General features: G+C 56.5%; 1 protein-coding gene across 3 annotated transcripts in view; it reads right to left on the bottom strand.

Annotated features, from left to right (window-relative positions):
* The window catches only part of XYLT1 (xylosyltransferase 1), a 257,946-nt gene that overhangs the window by 189,101 nt on the left and 55,700 nt on the right, over positions 1 to 13,145 (bottom strand). Inside the window, exon 1 of one of the 3 annotated variants that reach the window (XM_079120852.1) lies at positions 12,176 to 12,433. The exons of the other annotated variants lie outside the window; for them this stretch is intronic. Within the exon in view, the coding sequence (XP_078976978.1) occupies positions 12,176 to 12,319 (144 nt within the window). The 5' untranslated portion in view covers positions 12,320 to 12,433. Of the gene's footprint in view, positions 1 to 12,175; positions 12,434 to 13,145 lie in introns of those variants that run through there. 3 annotated transcript variants of the gene reach the window in all.

The raw sequence follows: 13,145 nt of genomic DNA, 5'->3' as shown, positions 1-13,145 counted from the left end.
CCCCACACAGGGTTGCCATAAACCTTCAATCTGTTAAAAAAAAAAAAAAAATGCAGTATCGGTGAAGTAAAATAAAGTCAAGAGCAATAAAGCGAGGTGTGGCTGCATTATCTTGACAACCCATCCTGCTTTCCTGAGGCCAGGGACTACCTTCTTGTTTTATGCGTACTAAAGTCCTGCCACCGAGAAGTCACTGGGTAAACGCTCACTGAACCTGAATGGACCGACCTCAAGCCACAGGGGGACGGGACTGAAGAGATGAATTCTCAGAACCTGGGCAGGGTGCGTGCTGGGGGTTGTTCCTAGATGCAAGGCCACCAGGCAAGGCTTTGCCTGAGCACCAAGGACAGAGCAGAAACAGACAAGCCCAGTCTACTGACTGATGCCTTAGATGAGGAAACAGAAAGGCTAGTCTTGGGATGTGTGGCCTATCGGATGAGCTTGGAAGACAGTGTGTGCGCTGACATAGTTACAATACGTTCCCAGGGCAAGTCTAGCTCATGGCCCTGGGTCCATCCCCAGCACAGCAAAGACGAAATTCTTTTTCCAATTAAAAAAAAAAAAAATGCATAAAGTATATTCCCATTCTATTAAAGGACGCAAAAGCTCAAAAAAGAAAGGCAGACCCCCCAGAGTATCGGCAGAGGTGACATTTTCCTGTTGTTTGTGGTAACCCAGGGCTTCCCACGTGCCAGGCAAGGGCTCCGCCACTGAGCTCCCCAGTTCCAGGCGGGTACTCTGCTTCATGGACGCTTTTCTAAGTCTCAGAAGGAGGTCGAGGCATTCCACGTGGGCCTCTGCTGGATGAGGCCACGACAGGTCTGCTCCAGCTGTGTACAGGAGTGCACGTCAGGACGTACCCACGCAAACCCAGGAGCTGTGCAAGAACAGACGGGTCTGCACGCGTGGCCTCTGCCGGCCAAGGCCCTCCTACAAAGGAGCAGCAAGATCTGTCGACTGCATGTGCCTCGTGTCTCCCCGACTCTGGGGACTACCGCCGAGTCTCCCCGCTCCTGAAACTAATCTCACACGGCTGCTGGGGTGGGGGGTGAGGTTGGGACAAGGTTCCACTGAGCAGACTTGGGTTTCTGGGCTGGGACGGAAGCAGGAAAGAATGAAAGGCAAGAGCAGGCATCCCACCTCTGCACTTGGCGTCTGTAATTATTCACGCAGCAACATCTTGAAACGCCAAAAGGGGGGAATACTGCCGTTGTTCTGATTTCGCACGCTAACTGTGTTTACATGCTAACAGCGTTTCTCGGGGACAATTATCTTATTACTAGTGCACTAATCTTTTCAATCTTTTCAACACAGTTTACAGCTGCAGACTTCAAAAATTAAGGCTAATTAAGACCCTGCTTTCGGCAGGTAGGGCAAACTACTCACGAATTTTAAGAGAGTAAAAGGAAATCGGTTTGAGGAGAGGGTGTAACAGAGGGCACAGTGTCAAAGGCAGAGAGGGGAAAGGACGTGGCTGTGATCAGTGGGAGGGATCCGCCTCTCCCAATGCCGCTAGGGCGGGCCCTTGGTGTCCACAGGGACCTCCTGCAGATTCCAGAATCCTTGGGCCTCACGTCCTTCACTCACGTCCAGTGGGGCGGTATTTGCAAGTCACGTATGCGCTGGGTCCCGGTCAGCTCCAGGTTCCTGGAGCACCCACTACGCTACACATGGGATGGGCATCGTTGTTAGACTGCGTGAGATCGAGAACGTTGACAAGAAAAAACGGTCTGTAGATGTTGACGACAGACACGATATTTTTCTGAATATTTTCAATCCCCAGTTGGATTCTTAGGTGTGGAACCCACAGATGTGGAGAGCCGACCGCGTTCCAGAAAACACCAGGCAACTCTCCCAACGGCGAGACCTGGAGAATTCAGCACCAAGGACAGCTGGTGAGGGCCGGTCGCCTACTCCACTCATTCCACCCTCCCAGACTGCAGCCCCAGTGGGGGGTGGCTGCCAAGGTGAATTCTTGTGCCACAGCACCTGGGGGCAGGTGCTGGCTCACTCCCTCATGCTCTGCGAACTGGGACACGTTACTTGATACGCTGGTGCCTCAGTGTCCCCTTATGGGGAGCAGTAATGACAATAATAATACCTACCGCCCGAACCCAGCATCAGCGATGATTAAATTCAGATTTGTCAAGGGCGGAGAATGCCTGTCGCGTTCAAAATAAGCATCAGATAAATGTCTTTTTTAAGAAAATATCTATTTTAGGGCTGGGGCTGGGGCTCAGTGGTGGAGCGCTTGCCTGGCACAGGTGAGGGCCTGGGTTCCATCCTCAGCACCACATAAAAATGAATACGTAAAATAAAGGTATTGCATCCATCTACAACTAAAAAATTTTAAAAAATAAAGTATCTATTTTAATGCATGTGGCTTTGGAAACTAACCACAGAGTGTGGCGTACTGATACGTAGCTGCCGCAAGCTCGTTCTTGACCTCAGACGCACCCCACGCTGCGAGCCATTCGTGGGTGACATCAGACCATCGCCGGGGACCAGCTGGGTCTGTTAGCAGCACCTTCTCCAGTTCCTTGTCCCGCGAGCTCCTCGGCTGCCATGTCAGGTCAGCACCTGGGATGGCCCATGGTTACTTCTGGTTTGGTTTGGTTTTAAATCACAGAGATGCAGCCTGCTCTCGCTGGGCTGTTGTGGGGACCTGGGTCTCCAGTCCTGCCTCTCTGGCCAGCCAAGCTCCAGCATCCGAGGGAACCCTCCTCGGTTTCTCCCAATCCCTGGGCCATGACCCAGGCTGGACAGCCCACCGCTCATCTCCTCAAATGCTCACACAGATCCCATGGGGCAGGGCAATGCTGACCCCATTTTACAGATGAGGAAACTGAGGCTTTAAACAATTCCTCATAGTCCCACAGATTACAAATAAAATGGTCACAGTGAGTGTGGCACAAAAGTTCAACACTCTCTCCTCCAACCATTTCCCAAGCTAGCTGGCTGCATTTCTCAAGATGGTTACTATAACCGGTATTGCTATTACTCGCTCCAATGGTACCAACCAACAGCAGCCCTGACGCATGCTCTGTGCCAGGCACCATTCTAAGCCAATGGCAGGATTAACTCACTGAATCCCCACCCATACAGGATGAACTATTATCAGCTTTCGTTTTATAAATGAGGTTAATGGGCTCAGAAATGTTATGCACCTGCCCAGGTCACACAGTTACAGAATGTCAGGGCCAGAATTTGCCCAAATCTAGAAGACCTGGCTCCAGATCCACCGCTGTTACTCTCTCTTCTCCACACTCTCTCACGCCTGTCAAATTCAATACCCGTCTCCTTTTCAAAGGATACTATATGAAAGTGTCACTATATAATATATACTCTATAACGAGACAGAAGAGGGATCGATCCAATCCTCATACATTAATCTACCCATCACAGAATCAGTGATTTTATTACATTTGTGATAAATTCTCCCAGAATGGGGGCTATAAGGAGGACAGGAAACTCATCTGCCGTGGAAGACTGTAAGGTGCTTCCGGGAAGTGAGAGGTAAGCCAGGCTTCCAAGAAGGAGCAAGAATCACCGCGTCAAATGTGGGGCAGGACAAGCATTCTAGGCGGAGGAAGCTGCAATAGTAACAGCCACACAATTTTTGAGAAAGGCAGGCAGACAGGCAGCCTGCAGGTAGAATTTGGAGGGGGCATGGCGTGCGGTGGAGGGAGGATGGGGAGGAGCCCGGATGGGGTCTGAAGGGCATCGGGGAATCCCCAGGGAGGGTGGGGTGCAGACTGGTGGGCTCTCCATCGGAAGTCACCCCAGTCCTGCCACCAAAGAAGCCTTTACATAACCAGATCCAAAGGCATCTCTAAGCCCCACCCAGCGAGTCCACGGGCTGAAGATTTTCATGTAATTCCTATTCCTTGTTTTTAGGGCTCATCCCACCCCCACAGGGTCAAAGCCGCAAGGCTGCTACCAAGTTTTACAGAGTTTTATTCCAGCCTCGCTACTGCTACAGACCGGGAGAGACGAGAGGTGAGATGTCACAGCACACTGCAGTCTGATAAAACATCCTTCTGTGTCTAAAAAGGAAAGACAAAAAAAAAAACCACCTCAAACTGGGTTAGATAAAGGTCAGTGTGCAGCTCTGAGCTCTCTGGCTCAAGGAAAACGGCTTTAGCATTTCTGGGTTTTAAGAAATGTAGGCCTGGGACGTTCCCCACCAACCAGGCCCATCCCGCACAGAACCAAAGTGCAGACCACCTCCCGCAAGCCCCAGCTCCTGACGCCCACTGGTGCAGGTGGTCTGCTTTCCTTTACCCCGTAGTTCGGACAGGACACAGGAGACATCAGGGTACAATCAGGAACATTCCAGACTAAGGAGGATGCAGGGGTCCCTCCAGCCACTGCAGACACAGCCATTAACACGAGCAAGATACAAGCTCAAGAGAGGTGAGGATACCTGTTAAGGTCACAGGCAGGAAGAGGAGGCCACCAAGTTCAGTTCCCAATCTGCGTGACTCCCGACCCTCTGTCACTAGCTGACATTTCCCGGGCCTCGCTGTGTTCCGAGCCCTGCTGAAGCCCCCTAGAGGCAGTGATTCACTGAACCCTCACAACGTCTCCATGAAGCAGGTGCTAGTCTGAGTCCCGTTGTGCAGATGCAAAGTTGGAGGCTGAGCTCCCCCAGCCCAGGGGAGCAGAGTCTCAATGCACAATGGACGCTGGCACCTGGCCTCCCTCTCCTGCCCCTTAACATCTGCACAAGAACCCCCCACAACAACCACACAGGAAGTTTGAGAGATGTTTGTTGCTGCTGTTCTCTTGTTTGTAGTAACTCTCTAGTGGGGCAAAGAAAACCACTCTGGGGCTCACCGCCCACGCCAAGCTGCACCTGGCTTGGCTGCCGACAGACCGGCTCCCTGGTGAATTATATCGCTGGAAATACAGTAAGTGGGGGTGAGCTTGTACAAGCTCAGGCTCAAGGTCAGCCCACAGAGATGGAAACACACTCTTGGGACCCCACTGGCCAGGGACAGCAGCATACACCTGTAATCCCAGCGGCTCAGGAGGCTGAGGCAGGAGGACCCCAAGTTCAAGGCCAGTCTCAGCAACTTAGTGAGGCCCTAAGCAAGTTATCAAGACTCTGTCTCAAAATAAAACATAAAAAGGGCTGGGGATGTAGCTTCGTGGTAGGGCACCCCTGGGTTCCATCCTCAGTACCACAAAAGAGGACAAGCCAGTGGCCAGTTTGGTGGGTCTGAATTCCCACGTTTCCATTAAAGAAGTCGTCAGGAACCTCAGCTTCCAATGCCATGCACCAGAGGCCCAGATGGGGGCGGCAGGGGCCACCAGTGTCCCCCGTGGGAGGAACAGTCCTCATGGCGCTCCACCACACCACGGGCAGGCGTCCTGGGCACATGGCCTGTCAGGACCCCAGGGTCGACATCAGCCCAACAGCAAAGCCATGTGCCAGGGCCAAGCGGGCTCTGGACCGTGGCCTGTGCCACCCTGGACCTCGAGGGGCCATCCTTCACACCCTGGGAGGGTGGTGCTCAGCCAGGGTGGCTCTCCCTGGGGACAGCTGACAGCGTCCAGGCCCAGGTTTGCGTTTCCCAATTTGTGGGGGAAGATGCTGCCGCCTCCAGGGGCTGGAGGCCAGGGTGGTGCTCAGCATCCTGCCCAGTTCAGGTGGCCCCCAACGAAGAATGACCCAACCCCAACACCAGTCACGTGGGGCAAAGAAGCCTGACCAAGGGGGACAGGAGCCAGGAAAAGGGCCCGACCAAACTGTGATCCCGAATCCCTTCCAGACCCTTCCCCTGGCTTCCCAGCCCCCGAACAGACCCCCGTGACCTGGAGGAAGAGGCAGCTCTGACTTGCTCACAGTCATCTCTGCAGGGCCCCAAACAGGGTCTGGGTGACATTTAAAGAATGGGGATCCTTAATGGAAACCCCGGCCTGGGGCCTGCACCAGCGAGCCAGGCGTCCAAGGAAGCAATCACCCCAGGAAGGCCACCTGTAGAGCCCCAGGGCCTGCAGCTTTGGCAGATGCCAGCTGCAGGTCTCCGGGTGGCCGGCTAACCCTGCCGTTCCACATCTTCATCCCTGAGACAGGGATGACGACGCGGTGGCAGCAGGCACAGGATGGGGTAGCAGGAGGAATGGGTGGGCATGGAGTCAAGGGCACAGCGAGGCCAAACAAAAGAGCTCCCCACTGCCTCCACGCTGACCATCTGCACCACCCCAAGCTGGCGATACCCAGGGGTGCAGTGGGAGAAGGGGAAGGCTCGGGACTCCAACTGGAGTTGACTCAGACCCACCTGTCAGGGAGGCAGGCCTTCCTAGAGATCACCCGGGAGGGAACCCCGCCTGGCGGGGCCGCTGGAGGCCACTGGGCAGCCCCGGACATGGTGGCAGAACGTCCATCCTGCCGAGGGTGCGGCCTTTGCGGTACAGGAGTGGGCCAGTGCGGTTCCTGTTGGGGGGCACAGCCCGCCTGCTCTACCCAGGCACAGGGCTTGGCACCGCCTGGTTGGCTGCCAGCCTCCGCCGACACCCACCCAGAGGGCTGCAGCTACCTGTGCCTTCGTGGAGCCGAGGCTAGGTCTCACCCACCCGGCCTCCTCTCTCAATTCTCTGTTCCAAAGACACCCCGCGTGCCAGGGAGCCCCCGAGCTGCCGTGGCTTCGGTTCCTTTTCTGGCGTGGCCACGTGAGGCCTGTGGGCTTAGAGCCCCTGAGTACCCCAGTCGGGGCTGGAGCCCGCTCATCGAGGGCGAGGCTGGATGGGCTGTTCCGGGTCAGCCTGCTGGGCTTCCCGCCAAGGAAGACGCACTGTTGGCCTCGCCGAGTTCCGGCTCCAAAGAGCTGCCGAGCACCACAAGACCCTGAACCCAGCTCCGCTCATCGCACAGACAGAAGGATGGCAGCTCAGAGGAGCAGAGGTGGCCCCAGGCCACTGGCACTGCGAGTCCTGTCCTTGGTTCCTTTGCCACTGTTGCACGGAAGTGGCTCACGTGTGTGCACACGCTCCAGCATTAGACACAGTCCCTGCCTTGCGCTGAGCACAGCATACAGCTGGCGCTCAGTAGATGTACAGCCCACCCTGCAGAGAGTATGGCATACAGCTGGTGCTCAGTAGATGTGCAGTCTGCCCTGTGCTGAACATGGCATACATCTGGTGCTCAGTACATGTGCAGTGAAGGAATGAACATCAGCAATTATTTAGGAGAAAATTCCGGAGAGCATCCCGCTCCCTCCCAAATTAAAAACAACGAAGGTGTCAGCGTTGGGAATGTGCACTGCCCGAGTGTGCAGGGGACAGAGACCGCGATTCCCAGCCCCAAAGCGTGTTTGTCCCAACGCTTGTCTTAACCCTAATGTTCTGATCCATCACATCCATGGGATCTTGATCGCGCCTATCAAAGTTGCTCAGAGGCCAGGCCCCTGCAGAGAAAGAAGCTGAGGTCTCCTCCTGCCAGTCACCAGTAAGTGACCATTTCTCGAAAGGATGCCAGCGCCTGCTTCGTTCAGCCGAGCCCCCTGGTTCGTCTCTAGCAGGACGCCTGCTTCTGACGGGAGCACGTGGCTGAGGCGGCCTTCCCTGCAGACGCAGCAGTGGCCCTCTGACGTGCCAGGCAGCTATGGTGTCCAGGAACTGGAGGGGCCTCGGCACCTTATGATGCTCCCTGACCTTCAGGACCACGCCGTAAGGCACGTGGCCATCTCCCAGCTGGGGCAACCCAGGGAGGAGACGGGAAGACCTAACTCTCCAGTGTCACACAGCCACTAGGAGGCCGAGCTGAGATTTGAACCCGAGCAGACTGTTCACAGCAGCCATGACCTCAGCTGGAATCGCCCTCCCCCACTCTCTCGTTAGCACGAAACACTTCAAGTTTTTAAATTCTGACCAGAAGGGACACGGCCAGGAGCGCCCAAGCCCGTGCCTCTCCTACGTCTCCAGCACCGTGCCGAGCTCCCGCGGCCGCGCTGTTCACCTGCTCAATGGGTACAACTCCCTCCCAGGCCCCTCGGGACGGGTGCCAGGAACAAAGGGGCACTTGTCCAGGAGGAGCCAGAGGTCTCCCTGAGGGCGCCAGGCTGGGCCTCCGCCCCACGCCACCCCAGGAACAGCCCAGCCCCCAGCGCTGCTCCGAGTCACCTCCCAAAATAAACCCTGCTCACCACAGAGCTATATATAGAAGACACGCTCAGGAGCCCCCAGCTGGCAGCCGCTGCTCCCAGCGCAGCCCAAACGCTGCCGGCTGAGGAATCCGCACCCTCCCCAGGCGCCTTCTGACCAGGGAGGCCACGGAGAGGCGGCAGCCCAGGGGCCAGCTCGCTGGGGCCAGCGGTGTCCCAGCGGCAAACCCCAGGGCTTCTGAGCAACGGTAACCCCAGGAAATGAGAATGTGTCCCAGGGAGGGTGCAGGAAAGAAATCAGACAAGGTGCGGTGAGTGGGGCTGGAAGGAGCCTGGCAGGGTCACCGCCATGTCCTGGACCTTCCCGTCCCTGGAAGCCCATGTCAGGGGCAGCCGGGAGCCAGGGCAAGCCCTCAGTGCCATCTGTGCAACGGGGATCAGTTACACACAGACACACAGCCGCACCGCAAGACACTCACAGGTGCCGTCCCCACGGGACAGGGACACAGAAACAGCCCGCAGGACAGGGACGCAGAGCAGCAATGGTTTCTCTTAAGAGAGACGCAAATGCTACTGGAAAAGGTTAGAAGCCACCTGTCGTCCCAGCGACCAGGGAGGCTGATTCCACAGAGGTGAGGTCCCCAGAGCAGCGCCTTCAGACAGGCAGCGGGTAGGATGGGGTGCCGGGTAGGATGGGGAGCCGGGTAGGATGGGGTGGCGGGTAGGATGGGGAGCCGGGTAGGATGGGGTGGCGGGTAGGATGGGGAGCCGGGTAGGATGGGGTGGTGGGTAGGATGGGGAGCCGGGTAGGATGGGGTGGCGGGTAGGATGGGGAGCCGGGTAGGATGGGGTGGCAGGTAGGATGGGGTGCCGGGTAGGATGGGGAGCCGGGTAGGATGGGGTGCCGGGTAGGATGGGGTGCCGGGTAGGATGGGGTGCCGGGTAGGATGGGGAGCCGGGTAGGATGGGGTGCCGGGTAGGATGGGGAGCCGGGTAGGATGGGGAGCCGGGTAGGATGGGGAGCCGGGTAGGATGGGGAGCCGGGCGTGGGAGGGGAGGGGCAGCTGCTGCATGGGGTCTCAGTTGGGGAAGAAGAAGACGCGGGAGAACGGGCGGTGCTGGTGGTCACACAGCACTGTGACTGTACTTGGTGTCCCTCAACTGTCACTTAAAGGCTCAGATAGTAAATTCAACGCCCTGGACGTTGTACCACAGTAAAAAAGGAAAACGGAAAAAAAAACAAAAAAAAAAACAAAAAACAACGGAAGGATGAGGCAGAAACCAGCAGAGGGGTGATTCTGGGTGAAGGGGAGGAGGGGCAGCGGGTGGAAGGGGTTCTCGGCTCCCCTCGGGCCGTGCAGGGGCTTGATGCCCGGTGACAGGGAGCTGACTTGGCTGTAAAACCATTTAAAAAGCATCAGGGGTGACTGGGCAGGGAGACCAGGGGACAGGCTTCGTCTTCTTCTGTAAACGTTCTAGATAATTAACAAAGAAACCTCTGGAAGTGAAAGAAATAAACGGATTGTGACCCACCCACCCAACAGAAGCCTGCTTGGCACCAGAAAAGGAATAACCTGCTGGTCTCTTGGTGTGCGGGAACCTCAAAACCTCACCTCGCTCAGCGAGAAGAAACCAGAGCACAGACTCGACTCTGGGCCTCCGTTTGTGTGAAAATCTAGAACGTGCGAACTCACCTGTGGGGGCAGGAGGCAGCCCAGTGGGGGTGGGGTCTGGGGGGCTCAGTTCTAGAGGGGAGGGGGGAAATCCGGAGGCAATGTCCACCGTCCAGTCGGGGGGTGTCGGTGTTAGGGCCCAGTGGCTCTCCCGCTCACACCCCTCCCGGTCAGTCCCCACGTGGGCACGGGCTCCATGGGAGGTCTGTGCACAGTGCTGGGGCGAATCCAGACTCCAGGAGGGAGTGGCTCTGCCTGTCCCAGGTGAGGACCCAGACTTCACGGAACGAAGCCACTGACTCGAGGTCACAGTCACTGGGGAAGCTGAGGCTTGGACCCAGGAGGTCCAAGCCACCGTCCAATCCTGTCTCCCTCCAGGAAGCCACCTGAGGCCAGGCTGCTCATTTTGAACAAGCTGGGGACAGAGGGGTCCCAGGGAGCGTGTGGAGAAAGCAGAGGTCCACAGACCCCGAGCGCCAAGGGTACTTCTCTCCAAGGGCTCCACGTCCTAGCGTCGCAGGAGTCAGGACGCCTGGTGGCCGAGCTGGGTCTCACCCACCCGTCTTCCCAGAGCCAACCAGGGTGCCCGAAATATGGTCCTTGCATAGCAAATACTGACCACGAACGGCAACAATAAAAAGAAAGGCTCAAACCAAAGAGCATTCACAGCGTCAGAGTCAAACGGGCTTGGTCTACGGGAGAGAGAAGTGGGGCTGTTTCTGTGACTCAGGCCCTGGGGACAGGCCAGGGCGTGCTTCTAATTCAGCGGTGTGACCCTGAGCAAGGATCTCACCCCCTGGAGCCCCACGGTGTCCACCCATTAGGTGGGGATGGTACCAGGAGGGACCTGCAGGTGAGCATCGGCCCTGCTAATGCATGCAAAGCCCTTGGCACGGGGCACCTGCGTGGACGAAGAGTAAATGCTCACTAACCGGGAGGCCTTGGCATGGGCTGCAGGGAGACCTGGACCTGGACAGCTCTGGCCCAGCCTTATCAGAATAAAAGCAATCAAGGGGGCAGAAAGCTGGCCCCCCAGAGCCGGACCCCATAAACAGGTGCATTTGCTAACTTCTTGTTCTTCACTTCACACCACGTCTGAAAGACCCTTCTGTGTCTCAACCAGCCAGACCCGATTTTCGGGGACCATCAGGCAAGACGTCACCCACCGGTCACCCCTTAGCAAAATGCGGTGCTCAGACCTCTCTGTTTGGGCCTGCAAAGCGTGTTCTGGATTTCAATTAATTGCCAAAATTTGAAACAGAGGAAGACCGTGCATTCAAGTTCTGGATCTTCTACCTCCCTTGACGACTCAGAAGATCAGCCCCACGGGGCCGGGCTATGAGAAGCGACCGCCCACTTTGCATGGGGCGTGGGTGGCCCAGCCCCGAATGCAGAGCATCCAGCGGAGCAACACCTGCCTGTGAAGAGGTGTGCACAGCTCGGACAGCTTCATTTAGCACAGCGGTTAGCAGGGAGCTGCTCCAAGTTCAAGGGAGTCTCTCTCCAGACCCATCTGACTTCTTTGACATGGCCGCATGTAAAGACGCAGATGCATGCAAGGTCCTGTTTAGCAATAAGCCATCTGAGTCCTCGCTCCCTCTCTCCTGGGGAAGGCTCAGCGAACATCACCGCTGGCAGAGTGTGTCCGCCACACCTGACAGAGGGTGCTGTCCTCCGCATGGGGCCCCGAGGAGTTCCTGAGCACAGGGGGTGGCAGAGTCCTGGAGGGAGGCGGGAGCTGCCAGGAGCCTGGGCCTCAGTCTCGGCTGGTCCAGGCCCTGCAGGGCGTGAAGACCAAGAGCAGCAGCTGGAGAGGTAAAGCTCCCCTTCTGGTCTGTCTGGAGCCGACCCAGCAGCAGTCTGCTCTCCTGGTTCCTGTGCCCGTCAGACACTCCTCCCTGGCACTCCGGGTGAGCGCCGGACCTCGCCTGGTCCCCAGGGCAGCAGATCTGTCCCTGGTCGGGTCTCTTTCCCAAGAGTCCTCTCTTTCCAGTGACACCGAGCAGAACCTTTCTGAAAATCTGTCACCTGGGAAGGGAACACGCCCAAGCTTCCGAGGCCCATTCGCTACTTCTGTGTTTTTGTCCACAGTTTTATGCCACCTGTATACTAACTTGATCATGTTCTTCAACCGACCGGGGACACAAGTGGGCTTGGCCCTCTGCACCTCAGTCTCCGCAGGACAGCGCTCACCTCGGGCAGAGGTGGTGGAGGGCGCATGAGTTAAATCAGGGGGTCGTTGGTGGCAAGAGCTCTGAATCAATCGTGCCTGGCAAGGAAACAGCTCAACAGGAGCAGGGTTTATGTTAGCATTACTTAGGGAAGGAAGCCGACCGCTTGCCATATTAAGATAATTATGTGACAATTAAAAGCAAAAGATGTCATTTACGTAACAGCTGAGAATCGTGCCTGGAGACACGCTGGGCTTTGCAAGGACGCAGATGCGAAGAGGCCTCGCCCCAGGCCCGGCTCCCACCTCCACGCGAAGAGGACATTCAGCTGGACCCTCAGTGATTCCACCCGCTTCCACGCCTGCATCCCAGATGACCCGCCACAGAGTAAAGACGGCTGAAATCCTGAGTCCACGCAGTGGGAGCTGCAGGAAGGGGTGGGGGCGGGGAGGCGGTCCGCATTCCAGAAGGATTTGCCTTTACAAAAGGATTAACAGCAGAGTTGCTTTAAATAGCAGCTTAAGCCTTGTTTATGGATTACTGAGGACTTGCTGGAGAGGTGGAGGGGCCCCAGGACTTGGAGCAAAAGCTTGAGTTGGCCCAGCCAGAACGGAGAATGGTGTTGGGTTTTCTTTAAAATGATCACAGACGCCGAGAGGAGCAAGATTCCATGGCCGGTACTAATGCTCATGCGATATTCCCATGGCCCAACCTTCACTAAAGAAGGGGCACCTGTGCCCACCCGCCAGTTCAGAGCACTGATACAGCCCGTGTATCTTCCAGGCCCTCCAGTAAGGGCGCTCCTGTCATTTAATGCTCCGGGTGCTGTGGAGCGCAAGGCAGAACTCCATCAACCACTGTGACCCAGTGACACAGGGGCACTGCTATCATTTTACAGAGGAAACCCAGGCTCCAGAGGGAGGGGATTCCACTCTCGGCCAGTGGGAGGCAGAATGAGCCTTCTGGCCCAAGTAGAGGAAGCAGACCCTGAGGTTAGATCATAAAAGGTAGGAGTGACAGAGGAGAGGAGAAATTTAAAAACCGGTAAAAAGAAGACATGAAGGGCCAGCAAGGAAATACAATTCTAGTTCCACAACATGCTTTGCCAGGCCTGTCGATTCCCATATCTGGGAAACTATAAATCTACCAATCATTGTTGATTAGTCCACCAATCAGTAAAGAGAGAGAGAACA

This window comes from Sciurus vulgaris (genome assembly GCF_902686455.1).
Source record: "Sciurus vulgaris genome assembly, chromosome: 18".
Taxonomy (NCBI): domain Eukaryota; kingdom Metazoa; phylum Chordata; class Mammalia; order Rodentia; family Sciuridae; genus Sciurus; species Sciurus vulgaris.
The sequence above is the reverse complement of the archived record's forward strand: the minus strand, read 5'-3'. Positions and strand labels throughout refer to the sequence as shown.